Source organism: Sceloporus occidentalis, unplaced genomic scaffold, assembly GCF_023333645.1.
Source record: "Sceloporus occidentalis isolate IW3139 unplaced genomic scaffold, rSceOcc1.0.p SCAF_1, whole genome shotgun sequence".
NCBI lineage: Eukaryota > Metazoa > Chordata > Lepidosauria > Squamata > Phrynosomatidae > Sceloporus > Sceloporus occidentalis.
In genome coordinates, this window is record NW_028316981.1 from 162,064,526 (window position 1) to 162,086,803 (window position 22,278).

Below are 22,278 nucleotides of genomic sequence, written 5' to 3' on the forward strand. Positions count from 1 at the left end.
AGCAGGATGCACCTTCAAGCCCCTAACTGTTCTGCTAGGTCTGCCTGTGAAACAACTGTGCCTCTCAACACTCTCATCACACCTCATCACTGGCCAGTCCAGCAATACCTGAAAGACCATTAGAGGGCCTAGAATAAATTCCAGAACATGAAAACATACAGCAGTTCACAGCACATAAGTCAATCTGGGAGAAAAGTTGAACAGTTCCTGAAGACAGGTGCCTTGGTAGCTCTGAGTAGAAGTCATCAAGAAACAAGTTAGGGAAGAAGTCTTAGTGAGAGAAAAAAGCAAGCAGAAGGTAAATTTGAGGATTTTATTTTAATATTTTATTTTCCCGTACAAAGCAAGACAATGTAAATTTCGTATTTGAATCAAAACACCTTTTTTTTAAAACCCCTGTCTCTTCACAGTAAGGAGTCTAGAGAATGCAGCCAGAGCTGGACATCCAATGAGCGACAGAGTTTAATCATTACTGTATTAAAACCTGTTAGACAAGGTCTCTATAAAGTATATCTCTCGAAGCTTAGTTCTTGGCACTGGTTCCAAAGGGGGAAGAAAGGGAGAGTAAGAAGAAGGGAAATTCCTTTATTCTCAAGCAAGCAGAGTTGGAGTCTGGCTTTGGGTGCCAAGAAGGGAAGATCAACATTATCTAGTTTGCTGCAGGGTAAGTTTTTCAGGCTCCTTAACAGGCTTATACATGGAGCTGGATTTATGCTGAATTGTAGATTCCATCCTGCTTCCAATAGGCAGGAGCAGCTCATCTCACTGGATGTCAAATGCTTCCACTCCAGCACATTCACCCACAGATGTTAAAAGGGAAGACACAGCTGCATCTTAACATGGCTACCTCTCTCACAACCACAGCTTATGCTCCTGGAAAGATTTGCAGAGCTAGGTTGGTCTCAGCTCCCTGAATTCCAAAGTGCAGGGCTCTTTCTAATCAGCAAAGCTAAGCATTACCTGTCTAAGGCCCAAAATAGCATTAAACCAGATTGAACCTTATCCAGACCAATCAATGCCTGGCTCAAGGGACTGTTTGTGGCAGTTGCTAACGTCCAAGATGGGGACTAGAAAAAAAGTCTCATTTGCATGGCAGCTAGTTTTTGCCACCCAGCAGCAAAAATAGGGGCTGGGGGGGGGGGAGGGTAGGAGGCACACTGGGTCAGCAAGCTCTCATCATTGCCACTCCAAGTTGTGAGGACCTTGGGCAAGTCTTGTTATCTCCAGATACAGCTGTCCTTGTGTTCCTGGAAAGCCATTTGAGTAACATGGGTCTCCTAAAAAAGTCCTTGCAAAGGGCCAGTTCTATTTGTTTTGGAGGCAAGTGCGAAACAGCAGTTTTTACCAACAGCAGAAATTGTCCCACAGCACCAAAGTGTGAACTTGTCTCCCTCTCTTACCCTTAACTCTCATGGTGCCTGGGATGGGGAACAGAGAGGGATGAGAAGTTACCTTGAGCTACCCAGTGGCAACTGTGGGATCATTGTCAACAGGACAGACCTGAGTGACAGTAGTCACAGACAAAAAAAAGGGGAAGGGGAATAGTGTGTTTATACACAAAAGTGGAGCAAAGCCAGACTCCAGCATTAGGATCAGCCAGTTAGCTCTTTCAAAGAGGCTCAAAAAATCAAGAGGGGGGAAAAACACCCAATTTCCACAAAGTATGAAAGTGTCACAGATGCTTCTCATTCACACAGAATAGGGTGGGGGACACCTTTAATGCAGGTCAAGTTGGATGGAAGCAAGAAAGAGGCAAATGGGAAGGGCCGGAAAACGTAGGTTCCACACAGGCAGCTGGTGTAACTTCACTTTTCTTTCTTCTTCTTATTCTGAAAAGGACAAGTACAAAACATTGTCATCAATGTTCAGATTTCTGGAAAAGGCAGACGTCCTATTGTTCAGAATAAAGGATCCTGTATCTTTCTTCTATTGCTAGTATTTCTGGGGCAGAATCCAGCCTTCAAAATCCAGCCTCTCTTCCTTAAGATGATCCACTATTGGCCTGATAGTTTGAACTGAAGAGGTAATTGCTGGTAACTCATGCCATCACAACCCTTTGAGATGAACAGGATCAGTGTGGTGGAGTATCTTTCTTTGGAGGCTTTTAAACAGAGGCTGGATGGCCATCTGTGGAGGATGCTTTGCTTCTTTGTTCCTGCATGGCAGGGGGTTGGGTTGCATGGCCCTTGTGGTCTCTTCCATCTCTATGATTCTAGGTACTGGCAGTGCTTTGCAAAGGACTGGTAATTGTTCAACCATCTTATCTCTTGACCTAGAAGCTGCAAACCCGTCTTCCCTGATAGCATCTTTAGCTGTGCCATCTTAGGAATGTTGAAGTGGCAATTAAATGAGCTAACAATTCTAGGTCAGCCTTGCAAAGACAGTTGAGGTCAACAGAAATTACTAGCCATAACATATGCTTTTAATAGCCTGCCTGTTATCCTTGTGCATGTTCCAAATCCTTCTATGTATTTTAGTCACTTGCGAGTTGTATCTTGTTCTCCAGAGATCAGGTGAACAGTTTTTAAACAAGCCTAGTCTAGGTACTTAGTAATTTACTGGCTTTTTGGAGATCCAATAATCTATTCTTTCTGTAGTCATGGCTAACAATTTTCAGACTTCAGAAGACAGTCTGTATTTGGATCCCAAAAACAGCAGCCACCCTAGTGGTTACCCAGCCAAAGACATCCATTAGTATTTTCCAAAAACCTGAAACTTAACATACAAGAAGATGAAATATTCTTGCCTGGTATGTCAAAATTAACCAAGGAGTTATGGTTGGCTTTTGAAATAGAAATAAAATAAATAACTGATCATCCTTAATTTTAATTTTTAGACCATCAGCCCTATAATTTGTTTTCTTGGCAACGGTCAGTGCTCTGGCTTGTCCCCTCAAACCAGAGAAAGAAAACCACAAAACAAGCCTGAATTTTCTTCTGGGGTGGGGTGGGGTGGGGAGCCCAAACACTGAAGCTATCATGTTTTGGATGTAATAATGAACAAGTCATGAACACTGGTTTGTTTAGGTATCCCGGCTGCAAGTGGAAATGGGCAGCACAGATTGATAAACCAGGATTCCCTAGCCTCTATGTCAGATTACAGCCTCAGATTTTCTCCAAGCTTCACTTGCGCTTCTTCACTTTCAACTTGATGCCAGTGCTCAGTCTTTGCTTTAATTTTCCTCCTCATACTTTAGACATGTGCCACATCCTTACAATCTGCATACTTGTTCCATCTTCTGTTTTCTTTCACTTTGTTATGGCAAATCCTTCTTTTCCATTCAACTCCCCCCCTCCTCCTTCCCATCTCTCACACTTTTAGCGCCTGCGGGGAGGGATTTGTTTTTATATTTTTGGATAACAGGCAATGCATACTGGCTGCATTGTGGGCATGTGATGATGATGTCAGGAGAACCTGTCAAGTTCTGTGCAGGATGCTTGTTTAAAAGCATCAGTCAAGGGAGCCAAATTGTTTTCATTCTCCCCACTTGGCATGTGAAAGGAAGAATGCCTTCTCATTAGATGCACACCTTAGGCTGCTCAGCTATAGCCAACTGTTTGTCCCACCGCAGCAATGTTCATTTTGAACAGCCAGCCAGCACAAAATGCAGACTAACCTCATTCATGCCCAAGATGACCATGAGCTCTCGGAAGATGTTGACAAAATCCAGAAAGAGATCCACACAGTGCCTGGTAGAGAAGAGAAAGCGTGGGCTGAGTATCCAGCTGCAGCACACATTTACAAGTGCTAGGCCAGAATGAATCTTGCCAAATCAGTCTCTCTGTCTAAATGCATTAAACAGCATGATCTAGAGAAGCTTCTAATGCAGGAGATCCCAACTACCTCCCATCTGGCTTCTTGTTGCATTAATGAATTTTAGTTCATTTAGCTAGGAAATATTTAAACATCCTTCATGAAATACAAGCACATTCTGCATTTGCACAGTGCTGTGACCAGCAACAACATGATTCTGCCTTTTGTATATTGAGCCCCATACTGAAGAAGATAGATTTTAATTCCCACCTTTTAGCTCTTTCCTCATCTAGCTTCTCTCTCTCTCTCTCTCTCTCTCTCCTATAGAGCTCTAGAGCTAATGCCCACAAATCAGTTTGCATATACTCACCAGATATAGTCCTTGTCTCCATTCTCAGCTTTCTCAATTATGAGCTGAGTGTCAAACAGCACAAAGCCACACATGACCATAAGTCCAATGTAGAGATTAACCTGAAGGTAAGAAGACAGCCCACTTGTCAAAGGTAGTCAAATCAGATCACTCAAAATGGCTGCACTACCTGTGAAGGACATGCTTCAGTCTGAGAGCTCATATAGCTTTAACCCTTAGCTTTGAGGTATCCAGTTCACAATGTGGTATCAGGCAAGGAAATAAGCATCCAAAGGGATCCAAGCCAGCTCACAAATAAAAATTCTAAAAACATTACAGTAAAATAATTAAAAATATCAGCTAAAAACAATATAAAATTATAAACATATAAACCACATTAAAACCACAATACACACCCCATATAACAAACATCCCATATAAACACCATCCCATGATCACACATTAAAAGCCTGCCTGAATAAAACTGTTTTTGCTTGCCAATGAAAGGAAGCAGAGCATGCTTTACTTCTTACGGAAGGGCATTCCAGAGGGCGGGAGCAGCCACCAAGAAGGCATTCTCTCATGTCCTCACCAGGGGAACCTATGATCTTGATGGGACCAAGAGAAAGCCTTCTCCTGAAAAGCTTAGGGCTCTAGCAAGTTTATATAGGGACATACAATCTCTCAAATAGTCTGGATCTAAGCCATGTAGGGCTTTATAGGTCATAACTAGCACTTCGAATTGTGTCCCAAAAAGAACCAGTAGCCAGTAAAACTGTTTTAGCAAGTAAGCTATATGCTCCCTATAACTGGCCCCAGTCAGCAGTCTCACTGTGGCATTTTGAACTCACTGAAGTTTCTGAACAGCTTCCAAAGGCAGTCCCATATAAAGTGCGCTGCAGTAGTTCAAATGGGATGTAATCAAGGCATGTGTCACCGTAGCTAGATCTGACATCTCAAGGAATGGGTGCATTTGGTGCACTAGTTTTAGCTATGCAAATGCACTCCTGGCCACTGCTGAAACCTGGGCATTCAGGCTCAGAGTTGAGTCCAGGATCACACCCAAGTTGCAAGCCTGAGATTTCAGGGGGAGTGTAACCCCATCCAGCACTGGCTGAATCACTATTCCCTGATCTGCCTTACGACTGAACAGGAGCATCTCTGTATTATCTGGATTAAGCTTCTATTTGTTTGCCCTCATCCAGTCTATTACTGACCCGCTAACACTGGATCAATACAGAGACAGCTTCCTTGGAATCAGATGGGAAGGAGAGAGAGAGTTGCATGTCATCCGCATACTGGTGACATCGCACCCCAAAGCTCCGCATGACCTCTCCCAGTGGTTTCATGCAGATGTTAAATAACATAGGAGACAGAACAGAACCCTGAGGGACTCCACAGGTCAATGGCCAGGGGGTTGAACAGAAGTCCCCCAACACCACCTTCTGCGTTCGCCCCTCCAAGAAAGACCAGAACCACTGCATAACAGTGCCCCTAAATCCCATCCCAGATTTAATATGATTTTCATTCGATAGTGAGGAAAGCTTCTGGAGCCTTTATAGCTCCTTGTTCTTCCCCTTAACTATGATCCAAAACACACTGCAGAAATAATCCAGTTTGAAACCACTTCAACTACCTTGGCTCAATGCTAGAAAGTTCTGGGAACTGTAGTTTTGGGAGACATTTAGCCTTCTCTGTCAGAGAGCTCTGGTACCACAATAAACTATAATTCCTAGTATTCCCTAGCACTGAGCGAGGGCAGTTAAAGTGGTCTCAAACTGGATTATTTCTGCAGTGTATTTTGGACCTATCTAGGGCAGAATTCTACAAAGTAAGAAGCTCTGCAAAATTTCCACAGTATGTACAAGTCATAGAATTTGGATTGGATTATTCTTAGGAACAGAAGTATTTTTTAAAAAATGAAGTTGCAGCATTTACAAATTTACCAAGGCAGGGTTTTGTGAGGTAAACAAGATGCTATGCACACACACTTGACAATCCACATAATGAATTATTCTGGGATAGGCTTGCCAGCTCAGGACTAAAAAGGGATATTTTTGTTGCAGTTGAGACTCTGCTGCTGTTAACCTTATCCATTTCCTGTAAGCTGACACTAGGCAAGAGCCACTTACTGTGAAGAGCCAAGTTGAGCCTACAAAAATGTTGATCAGGGAAAAGAAGAGCATCAGGAACAGGCCAGAAAACAGGATACCTGCAAAAAGGAACCAGAACCACAATGAACAAAACACTAAACTTTGCAGTTTTCTCTCAATGTTCTTTTAAGGTATGGAAAGAAAGTCGATTCCACTCCCAACCCCATCCCTCACAGATCCTTACCTCCGAGGTACAGATAGGCACGGCGCTTGGCAAAGAGGGCACTCAGGGAGAAGCAACTGAAGATTACAGCTGTGCCCAGGAAAGCAGTTGGGATGATGCTGCAATGGGAGGAGGGGAGGGTGAGAAAGAAGGCAAAAGTGAGTGATGTCCTGGGTGTCAAAACAAAGCCCCAGATGAGACCTGCAAACACCCTTGAGGCATCCAAATGAAGCCCATAGCATCCGTGTACTCCATGACATTAATGGACCTCTGTCTAGACCTGGAGGCTAAGTTAAATTGAAGTTTGGGGTGGAAGGAGGCTGCTTTTTGGCCAGAAGTGATTATGTTGAACTGTGATTTTTGAAATCCAGGTTCAGATTCCATTGAGCCATGAAACTCACTAGGTGACACTGGTCCAGCCTGTTACTTCGAGATGACTTATCTCACAGGGCCTTTGTAAGGATCAAGTGGACAAGAGGAGAGCTATGTAGTTGAATACAAGAATGTGGTGTAGCTAAAAAAATAAGTGTGTAAATAATTTAGCCAGAGATACAGGGGAAATTCTAACTGTGGGCCTATAATTAACATGACTGGCTTAATTACAAACTTAATTGTAATTGGCCAGTTTTCTGTGGAGAAAGGTTGTAGGCAGGTTCCTGACAACCTGCTGGAGTGGTACTTTTAAGAGTGGCATGGAACAAGGCAGTTAGGGTTTTTGTTCTTACCTGGGGTTGATGGCAATGCACATCTCCAGCAGAGGACCTAGATTGACTCCTGGAAGAACAAAGTAATGGTTTGGGGAGTTCATATTTTGGCTCTTGAATTGAAATCCATAATCAAAATCAGACAGAAAAGCTGTGAAATTCCCACTATTCAGAAAGCAACTAAGGGTCCTAAAACATCTTTATAGCATTTCATAAGAAACTACCATTTTAAGGAAACTAGGGCTACACTTTTCTAGTCTGCTAGATAATTCCAGACTCTCTCTTTCATACATACAATGGCAATGTAGTCACTCCCCAGGAAAGCAACCTCAGGCAGCTGCTTATGACTGTATAAATTACAAAGCCCACAGCCAGACTCATTTGCACCAGCAATTCTCATGGAAACCTTGCCACTCTACCAGGAGGACGGGCAAAGACCTATAGTAACTGAGCCTATACAGCAGCACTGTTCACACAGCACAGCCATCAACCCCATCCTACAGGGCAGTCTGTCTGAAGGCATCCTGATACAAACTATTTGTCCTCCACTGGTGGAAATCCTAAATTTGACATTTAACAAAACTTCACTGCATTCACTCCCTTGTTCATTTATCCAGATGCACATACCAGTGAGGAAAGCAAAGCCTGCTAGCATGCCCAGCCGTTTCTCTTCTGTTTCACGGCTGTGGGGTGTGGCCATCAGCCAGATCATAAGACCCAATGCTCCCAGGCCAGTCAACAGACCGAACTGCAAGACAGAATGGAGATTAATGGGGGTACAATTTGGGCTAGAAATTCTATAGGAAAGAACATGCTCAATCTAAATCATAAAACTGGAACAATTCCATTCTAATAAGCCCCAGACAGTAACCCAGCCAATAGCCATGGTTAAATGGCCTGCTCAAGGATATTCCAGGTCCCTTTAGTGGACTGAAAGGCAGGTTTCGTTCTTATTTCTTTTTTTCTTTGCAGTTCATAAGGGAATATATGGAAACAATGCTCTATTCTATTGGACTTGACTCTACTCTATTGGACTTCAATTCCTCCCACCTTTCACTATTTTGCACAATGAGTGCCAAGAGACCAGAATAATATATTTTTTAAAAACTTCTTAAACATTTTGATTTTGAACAACCATGTGAGACTCAAAACAACAAGTGGTGAAATCCTAAACGCACTGGGGAATAAATCTTATTAAAGTGAGCCTGTGCAGTATAGTGCTTTCAGTGTTGGATTTTGGATGTTACAAGGCGGGAGTTCATATATACATTCAGACATGGAAACCCACTGGGTGGCCTTGGCCAAGCCCCACTTAGAGGGAAGCAATGGCAACCCTTTTTTGAATGGATCTTGCCAAGAAAATCCCTTGATAGGGCAACCCTAGAGCTGCAATATGTCAGAACCAACTTGAATGAACACCCACATTGTCCTGGCGAATGCAGTGATACTTGCTTGTGAGAATATATCTGTAGAAGTGCTCATTTGGCCAGCTTGGAAGACTATACTCAGTGGCAAAGTGAGCCAAGTCAGTGGGTCCAAAGGGCAATCCCCCTCCCAAACTAACTGCAGTTACACCTTGCTGGTGCCCAAGGAATTTGGGAATGGATCTTAAGGAAACCTACTTCTTGTTTTGGGAGAAGTGAGGCATATGTACATGGGGAATGTGAGCTTTGTTTCAATGGACAATGACACTTTTAAGAAGCTTCTGGGAGTCAAATTCTTCTTTAAACAAACACCTATGTGTAGATATACCATGACAGGAAAAGACAAGAAGCTGCAAAAACATGCGTGTGGGCCCTATGTCACTCAATCCCAAACACCAGCACAGAGGTCATTTTGAGAACATGTTCTGCAACCATCTCACAAGCACTATCCAATGGGCACAGCACGTACACATCAGTATGGAAGCAATGCCAAAATGCCCTTACCTGCACCAGCTGAGTCACCACATTGATGTATGCTCCAGCTGCTGCTAGGAACATGCATAGTGCAAAACTAGCATAGACTTTCTTCAGGTGCTGCTGGGTTGAGGTGGAGCTGCAGTGGACAAGAGAAGGAACAATGTCAGTGCTGCGACCATCTCCAGTTTGCTGAAGCATAGCCACTCCCTGGTTGCTGTTCCCCAGCTCCCAAACACTCAACAAACTACTAAGAGCAAACACGACTTAATTTGCCAGGGATCATCTTAGTGAAAGTAAACACTTGTAGCCACTTCGCCAGGACTTCTCTACCAAGAAATCACTTGCTGCAAGGCCCAAAGTCTGGGGAGTTGGAAAAACAGGGGGGGGGGGGGAATCCTAGGGTCTGGTCACTGTGATACTCCTGAAGCACAAAGATTTGCCATGTTTCTTCTGTACAGTGCATGTGCTCCCTATATTGGGAGAAAGACGGGATACAATACAATAAAATAATAATTATGATGATGTTCCTAAAAACTAGTACGAGACCATTTCAATCAGAAATGGGAACCAGAATCAGAAAAGTCTGTCCCACTTTGCAAACTCCATTCCCTTTAGAAACATGGACTCTGACAGATCTGAAGCAAGGCAATGCAAACCTTCCACACTTCTCAAGGAAAGATTTCTAGCCTCTGCCAGGACTTTCAAAAGCACAGGATATGAAATGTGATCACGGTATATGTCAGAACAGATTAGTGATAACCATGAAGTTTAGCATACTGAGAGCTTCAGTTTTCACATTTAAAACAAGGAGCTCCTTTTGCTTTTTTTTTTTTCCTTTAAAAAAATCTTGAATCTTAAATTCTGGAAAGAGCATGATAGTATCTCCCAGTCTTAGGTGTTGGGAGGCATGGGGTGGAAATAGCAGCCAAGCATGCTGTCACAGGCTAAAAAAAAATCCTTAAGAGCATCATTCTTTGCCCTTTCCATAATTGACAAAAATAAGATAGTGCATGCAAATATGTACTGTAAAAAATACATATATTTGTTTGATTAATATAAGATTTGCACTATTGACATTGAATTAGGGCACAACCAATTACATGGAATTTTGATTTTTAGTCCAATTTCCATACCATCCTGAGCAGGAGGCCACTCCCCCAACAAGGAAACTTAAAAGCCTGAAGAGTTCTAGCTCTTGCAACCCACATCCTCCAGTCCCAACTAACATCTGCACTAAAGAACAGACCCCCCCCCCCAAGATCACCCAGCAGTTCCCAAACACATCTAAAAGAAGCAAATCTCTGAAAGACTAATAGAATACAGAGAGTTTAAGCAAGGCAAGGGTCTACTCACATGTGGGAGAATTTGAAGAGAGCATCAAAATTTATGTTCCTGTTGAAAACATCCATTTTGCTAGCCAGCAGGTTGACACAACTTTCTTGATGTCAAAATACACAATCTGTAGGAAGGAAGTATAAAGCCGCATCAGTGGAGAATGGATAGCCACAGAGCTCTTTTCTAGGAATGAGCAATGCATTTCCTAACACCCATAGGCATCCACACCTTTCAGAACCCAAACCAAATCCCTCCTATCTAGCTTCCCAAACCATATTACTGTACTCGACATGCTCCAACTCACTGAGAGGTTCCAGAGGGGACCAATCTCCCATTACTAGGAACATTTCAAGAATGCCAGCCTCATCTCAAAGCTCTTAATCTCCTCCCTCCCAACAGAAGGAGCTTCAAGCCATTTGCTAATAATCCTGATACTATTGAATTAACAAAGATGGGGGAAACATTAAAGGGAACACAGTACTAACCCTTTAACTAATGGGTGTGTGTGTGTGCGCGCGCGCACTAAAATGTTAACAGCCAAGGGGGAGGTCACAAACTACTGAATAATAGAATAAGCTAATGACACTCAGAAGGTTCAAGCCCAACTCCACAGGAAAAGTCCAGCTAGTCCTTACAGACTGGAACAGATACATAAGCCAATTGTTAAGTCTCACTACATCCGTCCTACTCTTGGAGACAAATTTTGACCCCAGGTTTCACCAGTCACTTTGATTTCCAGAAATTCAGAGAGAAAGAAAAGAAGAGGCGGCAGAGAGAAATATCCAGGAACAGAAATACTAGTAGTTAACCAGCAGATTAGTAAAATAGTTCAGGAAATACCAGTGCAAAGGAAAAAAAGATCACCGTCCTCTATTCGTGATTCTCCACCTGACCCAAAAGCGGCTCCTGTTTTGTCCTGGTCTGAATATCCAAGAGTAGCTACTGCAGTTTCACAGGCACCCAGTCGCTTTGGTACACACAGTGCAATTATTGCAAGCCGTTGCAACAGGCTCCTGAGGGAAACTGAACTCCCAGGGGAGGGTGGCTTTGCAATTGTGGAAAGCACTCCTATTAACACCCATAATGACCTCCTCAGGCAGAGATGGGGTAATGCAATGTAGGCAGCCCTCCCAAGTGCAATCTGTAGCTCCCCAATTCTCAAGGAGGGACTCCTTCCTTCTGTACTGTCTTGCTTCAACATATAAGTGTGTGCATACATGTGTTCAAGTCGCCTGCTGATGTACGGTGATCCCATGAATTCCATAGGATTTTCTTAAACAAGAAATTATCAGAGGTGGTCCAGCCAGTTTTTTCCTCAGAAATATACACTATAGCACCTGGTATTTGTTGGCAGTTTCCTATCCAAATACCAACCAGGGCTGACCCTATTTAGCTTCCAAGATCAGATGGATCTGGTGCCTCTAGAACATGTACAGGATTTATACCCACCAAGGAAAAAAATTGCAAATGTGAGATACCCATCTCCCAGTATACAGTGACACCCTTCGCAATACGTACACCACAAGAAGTTATTCTCGTCATACGGCTCTAGCCTAATAACTAGCAATTGCTCCAACCTCCTCAGTTGAAACCAGTTCCACAACTGACTGCTTATCCTTGAACAAGCAGGGGAGGAGAAAGCTTGGGGACAAGCCTGAAAGGCAGACCCAGATTGGCTGGTAAGGAAAGGTGATTTTGCAATTATCCTATCCACCCTCTGGATGGAGAAACACTATGACACTTCCTCCTTGGCAAAGATGGAAAATGCCAGGCTGGCACTTGTCCCCTCCAAAAGTTGCTTTTGACTTTTTATCATTCCATTTAGCCTCCTATCCTACTGCTTCAGAAAGTGTTCCTAGTTAATAGATTATCAACAAGGTTTGCCAGGTTACATGTGAGCTATACTGGTGTCAGAGTGAGAGTGAGAGTGTGTGCGTGTGCATATGCACATGCGCACACACACACACACAACCTAAATTACTGTGTGACTTAGCCCAGATTTCAAATCCCAGACCTGGGAGTATAAGGCTCACTTTCTATCCCTAAGAGAGGTAAAAGCCACCACCAAGCTCCAAAACTCTTGACATTTTATGAAATACAATATACAAGCTTTTGAAGCTTCACTTACTTATTCATCAGGCACAGAAGATTAAAAATCACACAAGAGGAAAAAATGGCTAGAATGTTAGAGTTACAGGTCTACATTCTTTCTGAGATGTCAAGTTAAGATGCTACTGAGGGTTTTCAACACAGGCAGAGGCCACTTCCATTACTGACCATGGGAGGACTGGTGACAAAGAACAACAAAAGAGGGGTAATAAAATCTCAGGTCCATTAGCAACAGAAAAGTAACTTCTCCTGAGATCCAGTTATCCCTTTCCCATGTGAAGCTAACTGCTCCATTCTTAGGCAGAGAACATAGAATTTCTCAATGAGTTTCTGTACTGTTACATCGGGAAAACCTTCTGAGTTCTTAGGTGGTAAAACTTGCCAAACTGGAGTGAAATGAAGGAGTTTATCTTTGTTGGAGGTAGAAAACTTTAAAGAGTTAAGTCCCGGTCTTTTGGTTCTCTCTTTCTTAGGATTATCCTGTTGTGCTTTAATTAGGTAACTTGAAATAAAAGGCGGGGGGTATTCAGGGGTAGCTGCAACAGGGAAATCCTAAACAAGGATTAGGATTAATTATGCTCCTGTATGATTTTTAAAATCTTTGCCTGATGAAGAAGCCAATGACCTTTTGAAAGCTTGCATAATGCTTTGGCGTTGGGCCAGTAAAGGTATTACTGCTTGTAGATTTTGGATTTTGTTGTATCATATTCTTCCTGGCCTGGAATAGAGAAAGAGAAAGCCTGGCAGCAGGAAAGGATGGCTTTCCCCCATTTAAGGGCATTCGTAGTCTCAATGGATTACATGTGTCCACCTTCATTTTAGCTTTGCTTCACATTTAAAGGCTCTTTGGCTGGCAAATGTCTGCTTGCATTGTGGGAAAGACACACCCCAAAGTTATTCTTCAAAAAATGCAGACTAGAGGTGTGAAAAGACAACTCCCTAAGCAGTAGTTAGCTGGAAAAGCTAGAAAGTAGAAACACAGCAGACTGCTGCGCATGGTAGCTAATGTGAATGTATGCTAGGGCCCCAAAATAGGTCACACTAGGGTAGAGGAAATATGGAGACTGGCACAGCTATGCTTCTACTCATCTTACAAGCATGCCAAAAACTGTTCAAGACTGAAGCCAGATTGTCTCAAGGAGGTCTAGAGACACTTCATGTGCAACATTTAGACTTTTCCATAGGGACAGACCTCTGACCTGAAAGTCTCCCAACTTTCTCTTAAGGGTTCAAAACATGTCAGACTGAGAGGCGGATATAACCAGACAATAAAGGCTTAACAGCAGTAGCTTTAAGCTTGAGAGGCATCTATCTACCCACCATCTCCAGGCACCATGCACTAGCCTTTGAAGTCACAACAGGAACAGATCACAGACTCCATTACATTATGGGCCAGCTACAAATATTTACAGAGCTAGGCTATTATTTCCTCTTAATCAGTCCCATTTATGCCATAATAGGTGGCAGTATTCCTTCCCAGCCCTGCTACCAGAAATGTCTCTCTGTCTTTTTTAAAAGAGTCAACAAGAGCTGATTCGAGGACTTTCTCCACAGAGGATACAGACTCTGCTAAGCACTGACCTTTCACCAAATTCTACCAGAATGACTTGGAATTATAATTATTTGAATGGGGAGGGAAAAAACCTTCTCCGAGCAAAGATGCTGAACAAATATAGCATGTTATTTAACCCACTAGCCTCAAAACATGACATCAGAATATGTAAAATTAAATACAGTCTGCCTTACGTATCCACTGATTCTTTATCCACATTTTTAATTACCCATGGCTTGAAAATATTCCCCAAAAATATAAATTCCAAAAAGCAAACCTTGATTTTGCCATTCTATATAAGGGACACAATTACAGCATTGTATTTAATGGGATGACATATCTTGTCATTTAGCAAATGGAAAGTCTTCCTGCTGATTAGTGTTATCTGAGGGAGAAGACAGAAGGTCCTTTGCATGTATTGGTATACCTTCCAATGATGTATTCATCAGGATTTCTGACACCCAATTGTCTGGCAAAAGGAACAACAACATGACTCACACTCCTCTAAACTGGACTACTGAATAGGTTGTGAGGAATGGATTTTGGTGTGGCAGGAGTGATGTCTAATACCACTCAGTTTCGTTGCTCAAACTATAATTGTCAGTATGTCTTTCACACCAGACATAGTTAGATCCTGTGAAAACAAATAGTTCCCAGAAGCCTGAGATTTGCTCAGCATCTTTTCAACTTAATAATGCTCTAACAAGAACCTCTCCTAGTGACATAATAGGTGTTTTATATATAAGATTGTTCATACAGTGCAGTTGTTCTCAAACTTGTTTCGCCAGTCACTCAGAAACTGTGAGGGTCCTAGCAGACCACTTAAACTTAATTTTGTTCAACTGACTAAAGCATGAATACAATTTTAGTAAGTTTTTTCCCCTTCAGCCTGGGCATTACTACATTTGTATTATATCATAATTGCATTATCCCCCATTATGGTCTTTAAAGCTATCTGTTAACCACTTTGAGTGCTTCCTTTTAGTAGAGAAGGGGAACAAAAATGAAGCAATATTCCCAACAACAACAACAACAATAATAATAATTTTATTATGAGAAAAGAGAAATCAGCTGCAGAGCCATAGGCACACATTCTCTATAATTCCACAGCCTTCCCATGGATCACCAGAATGGAGCTCAGATGACCAGCGGACCATGGGACACAATTTAAAAATCACCAAGACAGCGAACAACAGAGGATGTAATGAATATGGTCTTCAACTGCCCAAGTGCCACAGTCTAGCCTGACATGTGATCTTAGCCAAGAGATCTCCAGAAACACTAACAGTCTGGAATCTGTTTGGTGTTGTCGCGTGCCCTCACGTTATTTCCAACTAATGGCAACTGTGAGGTTAACCTATCACAGGATCTTCTGGGGCTAAGAGTGTGTGAAAGCCAGTGGATTTCCATGGTTGAGTGGGGAATGAAACCCTGATCTACAGAGTCGTAATCCAATGCTTAAACTATTACACCACCCTGGCTCTCCAATCTGTTTACAGATTACTAAAAGCTATTTTGCATTTTAATTACCCCCAAATAAGGGAAACATTTAAAGCAAAGAAACAATGGCAAATTAGTCTGTGTCTCTTTTAAAACCACCACTAATCAAAAGCTAAGCTAGCAGCTGCGATAATGGTCAGAGACGAGTCATGAACACTGGATCTTTCTAGACTTTAGATAATCACAATCCTTTAAATGCTGAAGGGAACTGCTGGTTTAGAAAGCTACACTGAGAAGACTTGTCTTCCAAAGCTTTTGCTCTTAGCAATACTGGACCAAGTACAAAGAGTTTCTCTTTTAGGAATCTGAATCCCCCAATCTCTGCTGCAAGCAAAAGGGCAGGTGAATTGAACAGCAAACAAACAAACTCCAATTACTGACTCTAGGAGGAACCACAGTTCAGTCATTAGACTAAATACTTTACAATCAGCAAGCACCAGGCTCATTCCTTGCCATCTCTACCTAAAAGGATCAGAAGATGTTAGTCAGATCATGGCTGATCCTAGTATATATAGTGGGTCCTTGGTATCCACTGGGGTTGGTTCCAGGACCCCCCGTGGATACCAAATCCGATGCTCAAGTCCCATTATATACAATGGATAGTAAAATAGTGTCCCTTATATAGAATGGCAAAAGCAAGGTTTGCTTTTGGAATTTATTTATTTTTGAATATTTTCAAACCATGGATGGTGGAATCTGTGGATAAAACAAATCCATGGATATGTAGGGACAACTATAATATGATAGAGTATATATGAAGCACTCTATCATTGTTAGTCCCCATGAAATGCCAGTTATTCCTCATCCAGCATAAGATGCCTGTTCACCTGAACGGTGCGTGGCCAAACACATCCCACAAACTTTGGGGGTAGGAAAGACTTGAAGCTTCATCTCTCACATCAAAACCTGTCCCTGTCCCCAGTGACCTATGTTCACATGGTACATTTTCACATGTTTATGCACCATGAGATCCTTGGCTAGTTTGAGCCCATTAGGTGGAAACCACATGATTCTACGTTTAAACAAATCCAAAACAGAATTTAAAATTGACAAGGACTCTCTCAACGACAGAACAAATTGTAACTTGGCAGCACCTTTGTAAACCAAGTTAAATAATGACCTTGATTGTAAGGAAGTGAAGAATCCCTTACTTATCAACAAATGGCAGATAATACTTAGTCATACCTACAACCTTTAACCCTGAAGGCTAGTCTTGAGTGACAGCTTCAGAGAGACAATACATATTCTACCCATCAGTACCCCCTCATAAGAACTTACTGTCAAAGAAATGGAGGGGAGAAGGGAGGGAGGGAGGCAGAAGGGGGAATACCCCCCCCTCCTTAGAGATCCCTCACTAAATAAATGCAGCAGGCTGACCCTCACACAAATCAGATGACTGGTCAGCAAAACAGTGTTACACAATGACCTATAACATCATAAACCCGTGGAGCCACTATGACATCAGAAAGCAAGCTACTCAGTCATGAAGTTCTTTACCAAGATGCACTTTGTTGCTGGTGGAAACTGCTGATAGTTGAGAAGGAGACATGTTAACATAGATTTAAATGTCTAAGCATTATATCTTGCCCTTTCCCCAGGAAATGTGACTCAAGACAGATTTTAAATTAAAAGAGATAACACTAGCACTTCTTTCTTTCATTTTTAAAAGCAAGTGTAACAGGATTACTTTTCAAGACCCCCAAATCCACCTGGCCTACTATCCTATCAAAGAAGGGCTCATACTTCGAGTAAAGGATTCATGCTTTGAAAACCCACCCAGCCCTTCCCAGTCTCTCCTAAACACAGACACACCTTCTCAGCAATTAGAAATGGAGCAACACTAAAACTATAAAACCATACCCCAGCTTTAGTGAGTGAGTGACAGACCAGTCCTCATTAAAAAAAAAAAAACAGGTTGTAAAACTGACTTTCAGCATCAGCAGCCAGCTTCACAGGTCAACCCCCTGCAGTCCTCTCTTTGCAAATATTGATCACTTCCCAGCCAAGCTCTTCAAGCCATCCACTCTCCGACATCTCTTCAAGCAAGAAACAGTTTTATTCCAATTGTCCCAAGCTCAAGAAGGGTTTTTTTTTTTATTTGAAGCTCAGACTCCTCTCCCCAAGACCATAACCAAGGAGAAAGGCAAGGGCTATAGAGGGAAAGTAAGGCACATTACAGATGCGCCAAAGGGGCGTGCTAGGGTTAGGAAGGGGCGTGTTAGGGTTGAGAAGGGGTGTCACTTCCTGACACCCCTCAACCCTAGTACGGACCGAGTCCGTACAAAATGGTGGTGCCCATCCACACGGGGGCCGCCATTTTGACATTGCGTACGCTTAGCGTCTGGACATCATGCAGAGGAAGTGATGCCGCGAGTGTGCGACTAGTGCCTCGCGGCACCACTTCCGGGCCCCAGAAAGAAGTGCCATTTCAGCGCTTCTTTCTAGCTGTGCCCGGGAACCATGTGGTTTGGCCGCCGCGGTTCCCAAACACATCAACCGGCAGCAGCAGCAGACTGCCCGTTTTGGGCGGTCTGTAACTTGCCTAAGACTACTGTCCTGCAGCAGGTACATCTGCTGTGTTGATAAGACCAACCCCATGCCTTTGCTCATATTAGTCTAATGAAAAGGTTCATGGAGATGAAATGCTGCCCACTGACGAGCTCAGTATGTCTCATTAACCAACTGGAATTTGAGAACAATGTCAGTTCCAGAACATGGAGCAATTTGCACACAAAGCAATAGGCCCACCCAGCCTCTGCAGACAAATCATCTAAAACGTCAAAGCCTGTGGACAGCTTGAATCTGTAACGTATTACCATAGGAACTGGTTTCATTAGCACCCCAAACTGAAGGGTAGCTGCAGAGGAAGGCCAGTTTTCCCCTGGCTGCAGGGTCTAATTTCTAAATCAAGGTGGACAAGGGCAGACCACATGCCACATACGGACCAAAAAGGCCATTTCTGCAATTCCAAGCTCCTCTCAAGCCCTGCAAACATAATGATGGTTTCCCTAACCTACCTCTCCAGAAACCCCCTTAAACCTTTGAAAACACGGAAACATGGCAACTAGAATGGATACCACATCATCTCCATTGCTCCTGGACATATTGGTACAGCCCATTTTTATTATTATAAGCAGGTGGCTGTGCAACAGGTAAAAACCCCGAACAGATAAAGATTTATTTGGAAGAAGGTAATACCTCATCTGCAATCCTGTTGGGGGAAGTAGCTGACTCCTACCCCTTTCCTTTTTAGCAAGTTCTTTGTCCTACAAGAATAAGAAATACTACAGAGATAAGGCCAGCTTGACACGTAAACCTTGACCCACACCAGGCGGTTCTGGACTACTGGAAGCATGGTCCTTTTACCCAAACTACTTGCCACACACAGGCCATTTCTTTATCTGTTTTGTGTGTGAGAGTGCGCACATATGTTTTGGCAAGAAAAATAAGCAACAGGAAGGGGGTTAGGAAACACACCCATGAACGCAGACCAATGTAACACATGAGGGAAACTGAAAGAGATTAGACAACTTATTTTTAAAAAGCCTCTACTGTGCAACTGCAAGAAGCTGAACATATTTTCATTTCTTAGGCATATGTGAGCCTGAAGGCAAACAACTCTTTTTGTTACCCAAATGATACTTAATATTTTTAACCTCCTAATGTGGTAGTGTGACCTTAATACCCTAAGGCACCAGGTCCTGCCTGATTTTGGAAGCTAAGCAGGGTCAGTTGTGGTTAGTATTTGGATGAGAGATCAACAACTATCAGTAGCTGTAAGCTAAATCTTAAGAGGCAGAAACTGGCAAAACTGCCTCTGAGTCTTCCTTGCCTAAAGAAAGCTTATGAAATCCATGGGGGTCACCATCAGGAGACCTGAAAGCACAGACACAAAAGAACATTACTGAGTTACACAACAGAGCTGGCAAAGGCAATACTTTTCAGTATCATGGCATTTAATAGCTCTGTGGGTTGATGGAACCCCAGAGATATTTTAAGATCCTCTGTGTTAATTTAGGTCTTACATTTTCTAGTTCTTGTGTTATGCAAAAAGATGAGTAATGTCTTCAAAGCTACAGTTCCATGGACTATGGACTACCAGGTGTCATAGGCTATATTTCAGAGGCAACAGGAACTGGCAAAAACCACTTGTGAGTCTTCCTTGCCTGAGGAAACCCATGAAGTCCATAATACAATAACATCTCAAATCCACAAAGCGGTGATATCTTTTATTGGGCCAACCAAAATGCATGACATACATGCTGCAAACTTTTGAAGCTCCATTGACTTCTTCATCTCACTGTTGTTGTGTGCCTTCAAGCCATTTCTGATTTATTGCCATCCCAAGGCAAACCTATCTTGGGGTTTTTCTTGATGAGTTTCTTCAGAGGGGTTTTTGCCATTGCCTTCCTCTTGAGGCTGAGGGAGTGTAACTTTTGCCCAAGGTCACCCAGTGGGTTTCCATGGTCGAGCTGGGACTTGAACCCTGGTCTTCAGAGTCACACAGTCCACAGCATACAATGCTAGCTCACCCTCCTCAGGCAAAAGATGTTTAAAAACTATTAAATTCATTAGGTCTCCAACAGTCGACTGAAGAACTGAGGGCACAGAAACACACACACAGAGAGACTGAGAGGAGATGGGGCAATAGCACTAGCAAGTACATTTCTATACCGCTTATCAGTGCACTTAAGCACTCCGGAAGCTGTTTCCAATGTGTAAGCCAGTGGCTCTCAGCCTTTGGGCCTCCAGGTGTTTTGGACTTCAATTCCCAGAAGTCCCAGCCAGTATGCTCATTGTTCAGGAATTCTGGAAGGTGAAGTCTCAAACATCTAGAGGACCAAAGGTTGAGAACCACTGGTGTAAGCTAATTGCCCCCAACATTTTAGCGGCCTCTGAAGGACACAAGCCTGGCCATCGTAGCATTAAGAAGTAATGCAAAACAATAACAATAATAGGGTTTTTTGGTGGGCGTTTCAGGCTATGTGGCCATGCTCTGGAAGAGTTGATTCTTGACGTTTCGCCAGCAGCTGTGGCTGGCATCTTCTCTGAAGAGCCGGTTCCTCAGGCCAGCCCTCCCCCCGCCCTTCCTGATCCCTGGCCCCGAAGAAGAGCCGCCCTTCAACCTTTGCTCCGCGAGAGGAGGAGGAGGAGGAGGAGGAGGGCGGGGGAAGAGAAAGGGAGGGGCTAAGGAAAAGGGTGGGGCGATCCCTATGACGTCACCCCCAGACACTCCCCCCACACACCCCGAAGGGGCTCTTGGGGAAGCCAAGCCTGGCCCCACACAGACGGGCAGATAGGTACCTATAGATAGGTAGATACACACACACACACATCTATAGCTATATTTAGATATATATACAGTATAGATCCAGATAGATGCACAAATACAATATACACACACACACCTCTCTCTCTCTCTCTCTCTATGTACAGTATAGATCTAGATAGATACAGACGTACACTATTAATGTATATATCTGTATTATATATATATATATACACACACAATATATATATATATACACACACACTTACCATTTACATATATATATATATATATATATACATTACATATATATGTACACACACACTATATATAAATATATACACTATATATAAGTACCCACCGACACACACACACATATATACATTTACATATATATGCAATTTATATTATATATATATATATATACACACACACTATATATGTACACACCGACAAGATATACATATATACATACACACACATATATGTATATATATACATGCACACATTTTATATACATATATAAACACACACACACAGCCTATATTTATCCATGTCTTATATATGCACCGTGTCTCCAACCCCCTCCCCTCCCCCTCCTTCTTCTTCTGAGGCGGGGAATTCCGGAGGGGGAGGGGCGTGGGGCCAGTGACGCTGACGTCGCCTCCTCAGAAAAGAAACCGTGTCTCTTTTTAGACGCCTCCAGAGTCCGGCTGCTACGGAGACGAAACCGGAAGTAGGCCTCTGGGGGCCACCGCGGCGACGGTTTCTTACCTGCTGCGGAGTTCCTCGTCGCCGCCGAAGCCCTGCTGCTGCTGCTGCTGCTGCTGCCGCCGTTCCTCTCCGAGCGTTACGTGTCTCTGGCCCTCGTCCGTCTCCGCCCCTCCCCTTTATCTCCTCCCCGCCCTCCCATTGGTCCGCGCGGACCTGGTCCCGCCCCACCCTTCCCTCGACTCTGATTGGACAAGGCGGTCTCGGCTCTACCTTTCTGTTGGCTGCCGGGCCGCGCCCGAGCGGCTGCGATTGGTTCCTATTGGAAGGACGCAAACAAGAAAAACAGGATGGAGCGGCGAGGGGAGATTGTTTCGTTTGTTCCCAGTATCGGGCCAATAGGCGACGTTGGATTGCTTCATTGTCCGCCGCTGCCCCCTGGTGGCCGGAGCGAGAAGCGCAGCGCTTACAAGCGCGACGCAGCGCCTCTAGCGGCGGCGTCGCGTAACAGAGAGCCCCCTGCTGGTGGCTCCGACTAACTGCCGGCGGAAACTCCATTTGCTGCTGACTGTTGTCTTTGTCGACTTCGGCTTATGGCGACCTTGCGAATCGGGACTGAGAGGAAAACCCGAACTCGCCTCGGATCCGCTGCAGTGCGGACAGACAGGTCTGCAGCCGAGGCAGGAGGAGGAGGAGGAGGAGGAGAACCTGGGCTTGGAAAATAGCTACACTTTCCCTGGCTGTGTGGCTGGGAAATCCGGATTTCTGCCTGGGAGGAG

The 22,278-nt window shown here is 43.5% G+C and overlaps 1 protein-coding gene across 2 annotated transcripts; it reads right to left on the reverse strand.

Annotated features, from left to right (window-relative positions):
* Window positions 1-299: 299 nt before the first annotated feature.
* Window positions 300-21,666, reverse strand: LOC149322575 (bax inhibitor 1-like). 2 transcript variants are annotated; one of them, XM_089480116.1, is made up of 10 exons: window positions 21,563-21,666; window positions 10,377-10,482; window positions 9,051-9,159; window positions 7,750-7,870; window positions 7,144-7,192; window positions 6,440-6,537; window positions 6,235-6,314; window positions 4,124-4,224; window positions 3,617-3,689; window positions 300-1,829 (listed from the first exon to the last, which is right to left on the reverse strand). In XM_089480116.1, the coding sequence occupies exons 2-10, from the start codon at window positions 10,430-10,432 to the stop codon at window positions 1,806-1,808; spliced, it is 711 nt and encodes a 236-aa protein (XP_089336242.1). In that variant the 5' UTR covers window positions 10,433-10,482; window positions 21,563-21,666; the 3' UTR covers window positions 300-1,805. The 2 variants fall into 2 exon arrangements, with proteins under 2 accessions (XP_089336242.1, XP_089336250.1); XM_089480124.1 differs by lacking the exon at window positions 21,563-21,666 and adding an exon at window positions 21,359-21,380.
* Between the last annotated feature and the right edge of the window lie 612 nt (window positions 21,667-22,278).

Excerpts from the sequence above, each read along its gene's own strand:
- LOC149322575 (XM_089480116.1), bottom strand. The coding sequence starts at position 10,432 with ATGGATGTTTTCAACAGGAACATAAATTTTGATGCTCTCTTCAAATTC. Across the intron at positions 9,160-10,376 it reads CTCTTCAAATTCTCCCACAT|CTCCACCTCAACCCAGCAGC; the intron begins GTGAGTAGACCC and ends TGTCCACTGCAG. Across the intron at positions 4,225-6,234 it reads GCTCAACTTGGCTCTTCACA|GTTAATCTCTACATTGGACT; the intron begins GTAAGTGGCTCT and ends TCTTACCTTCAG.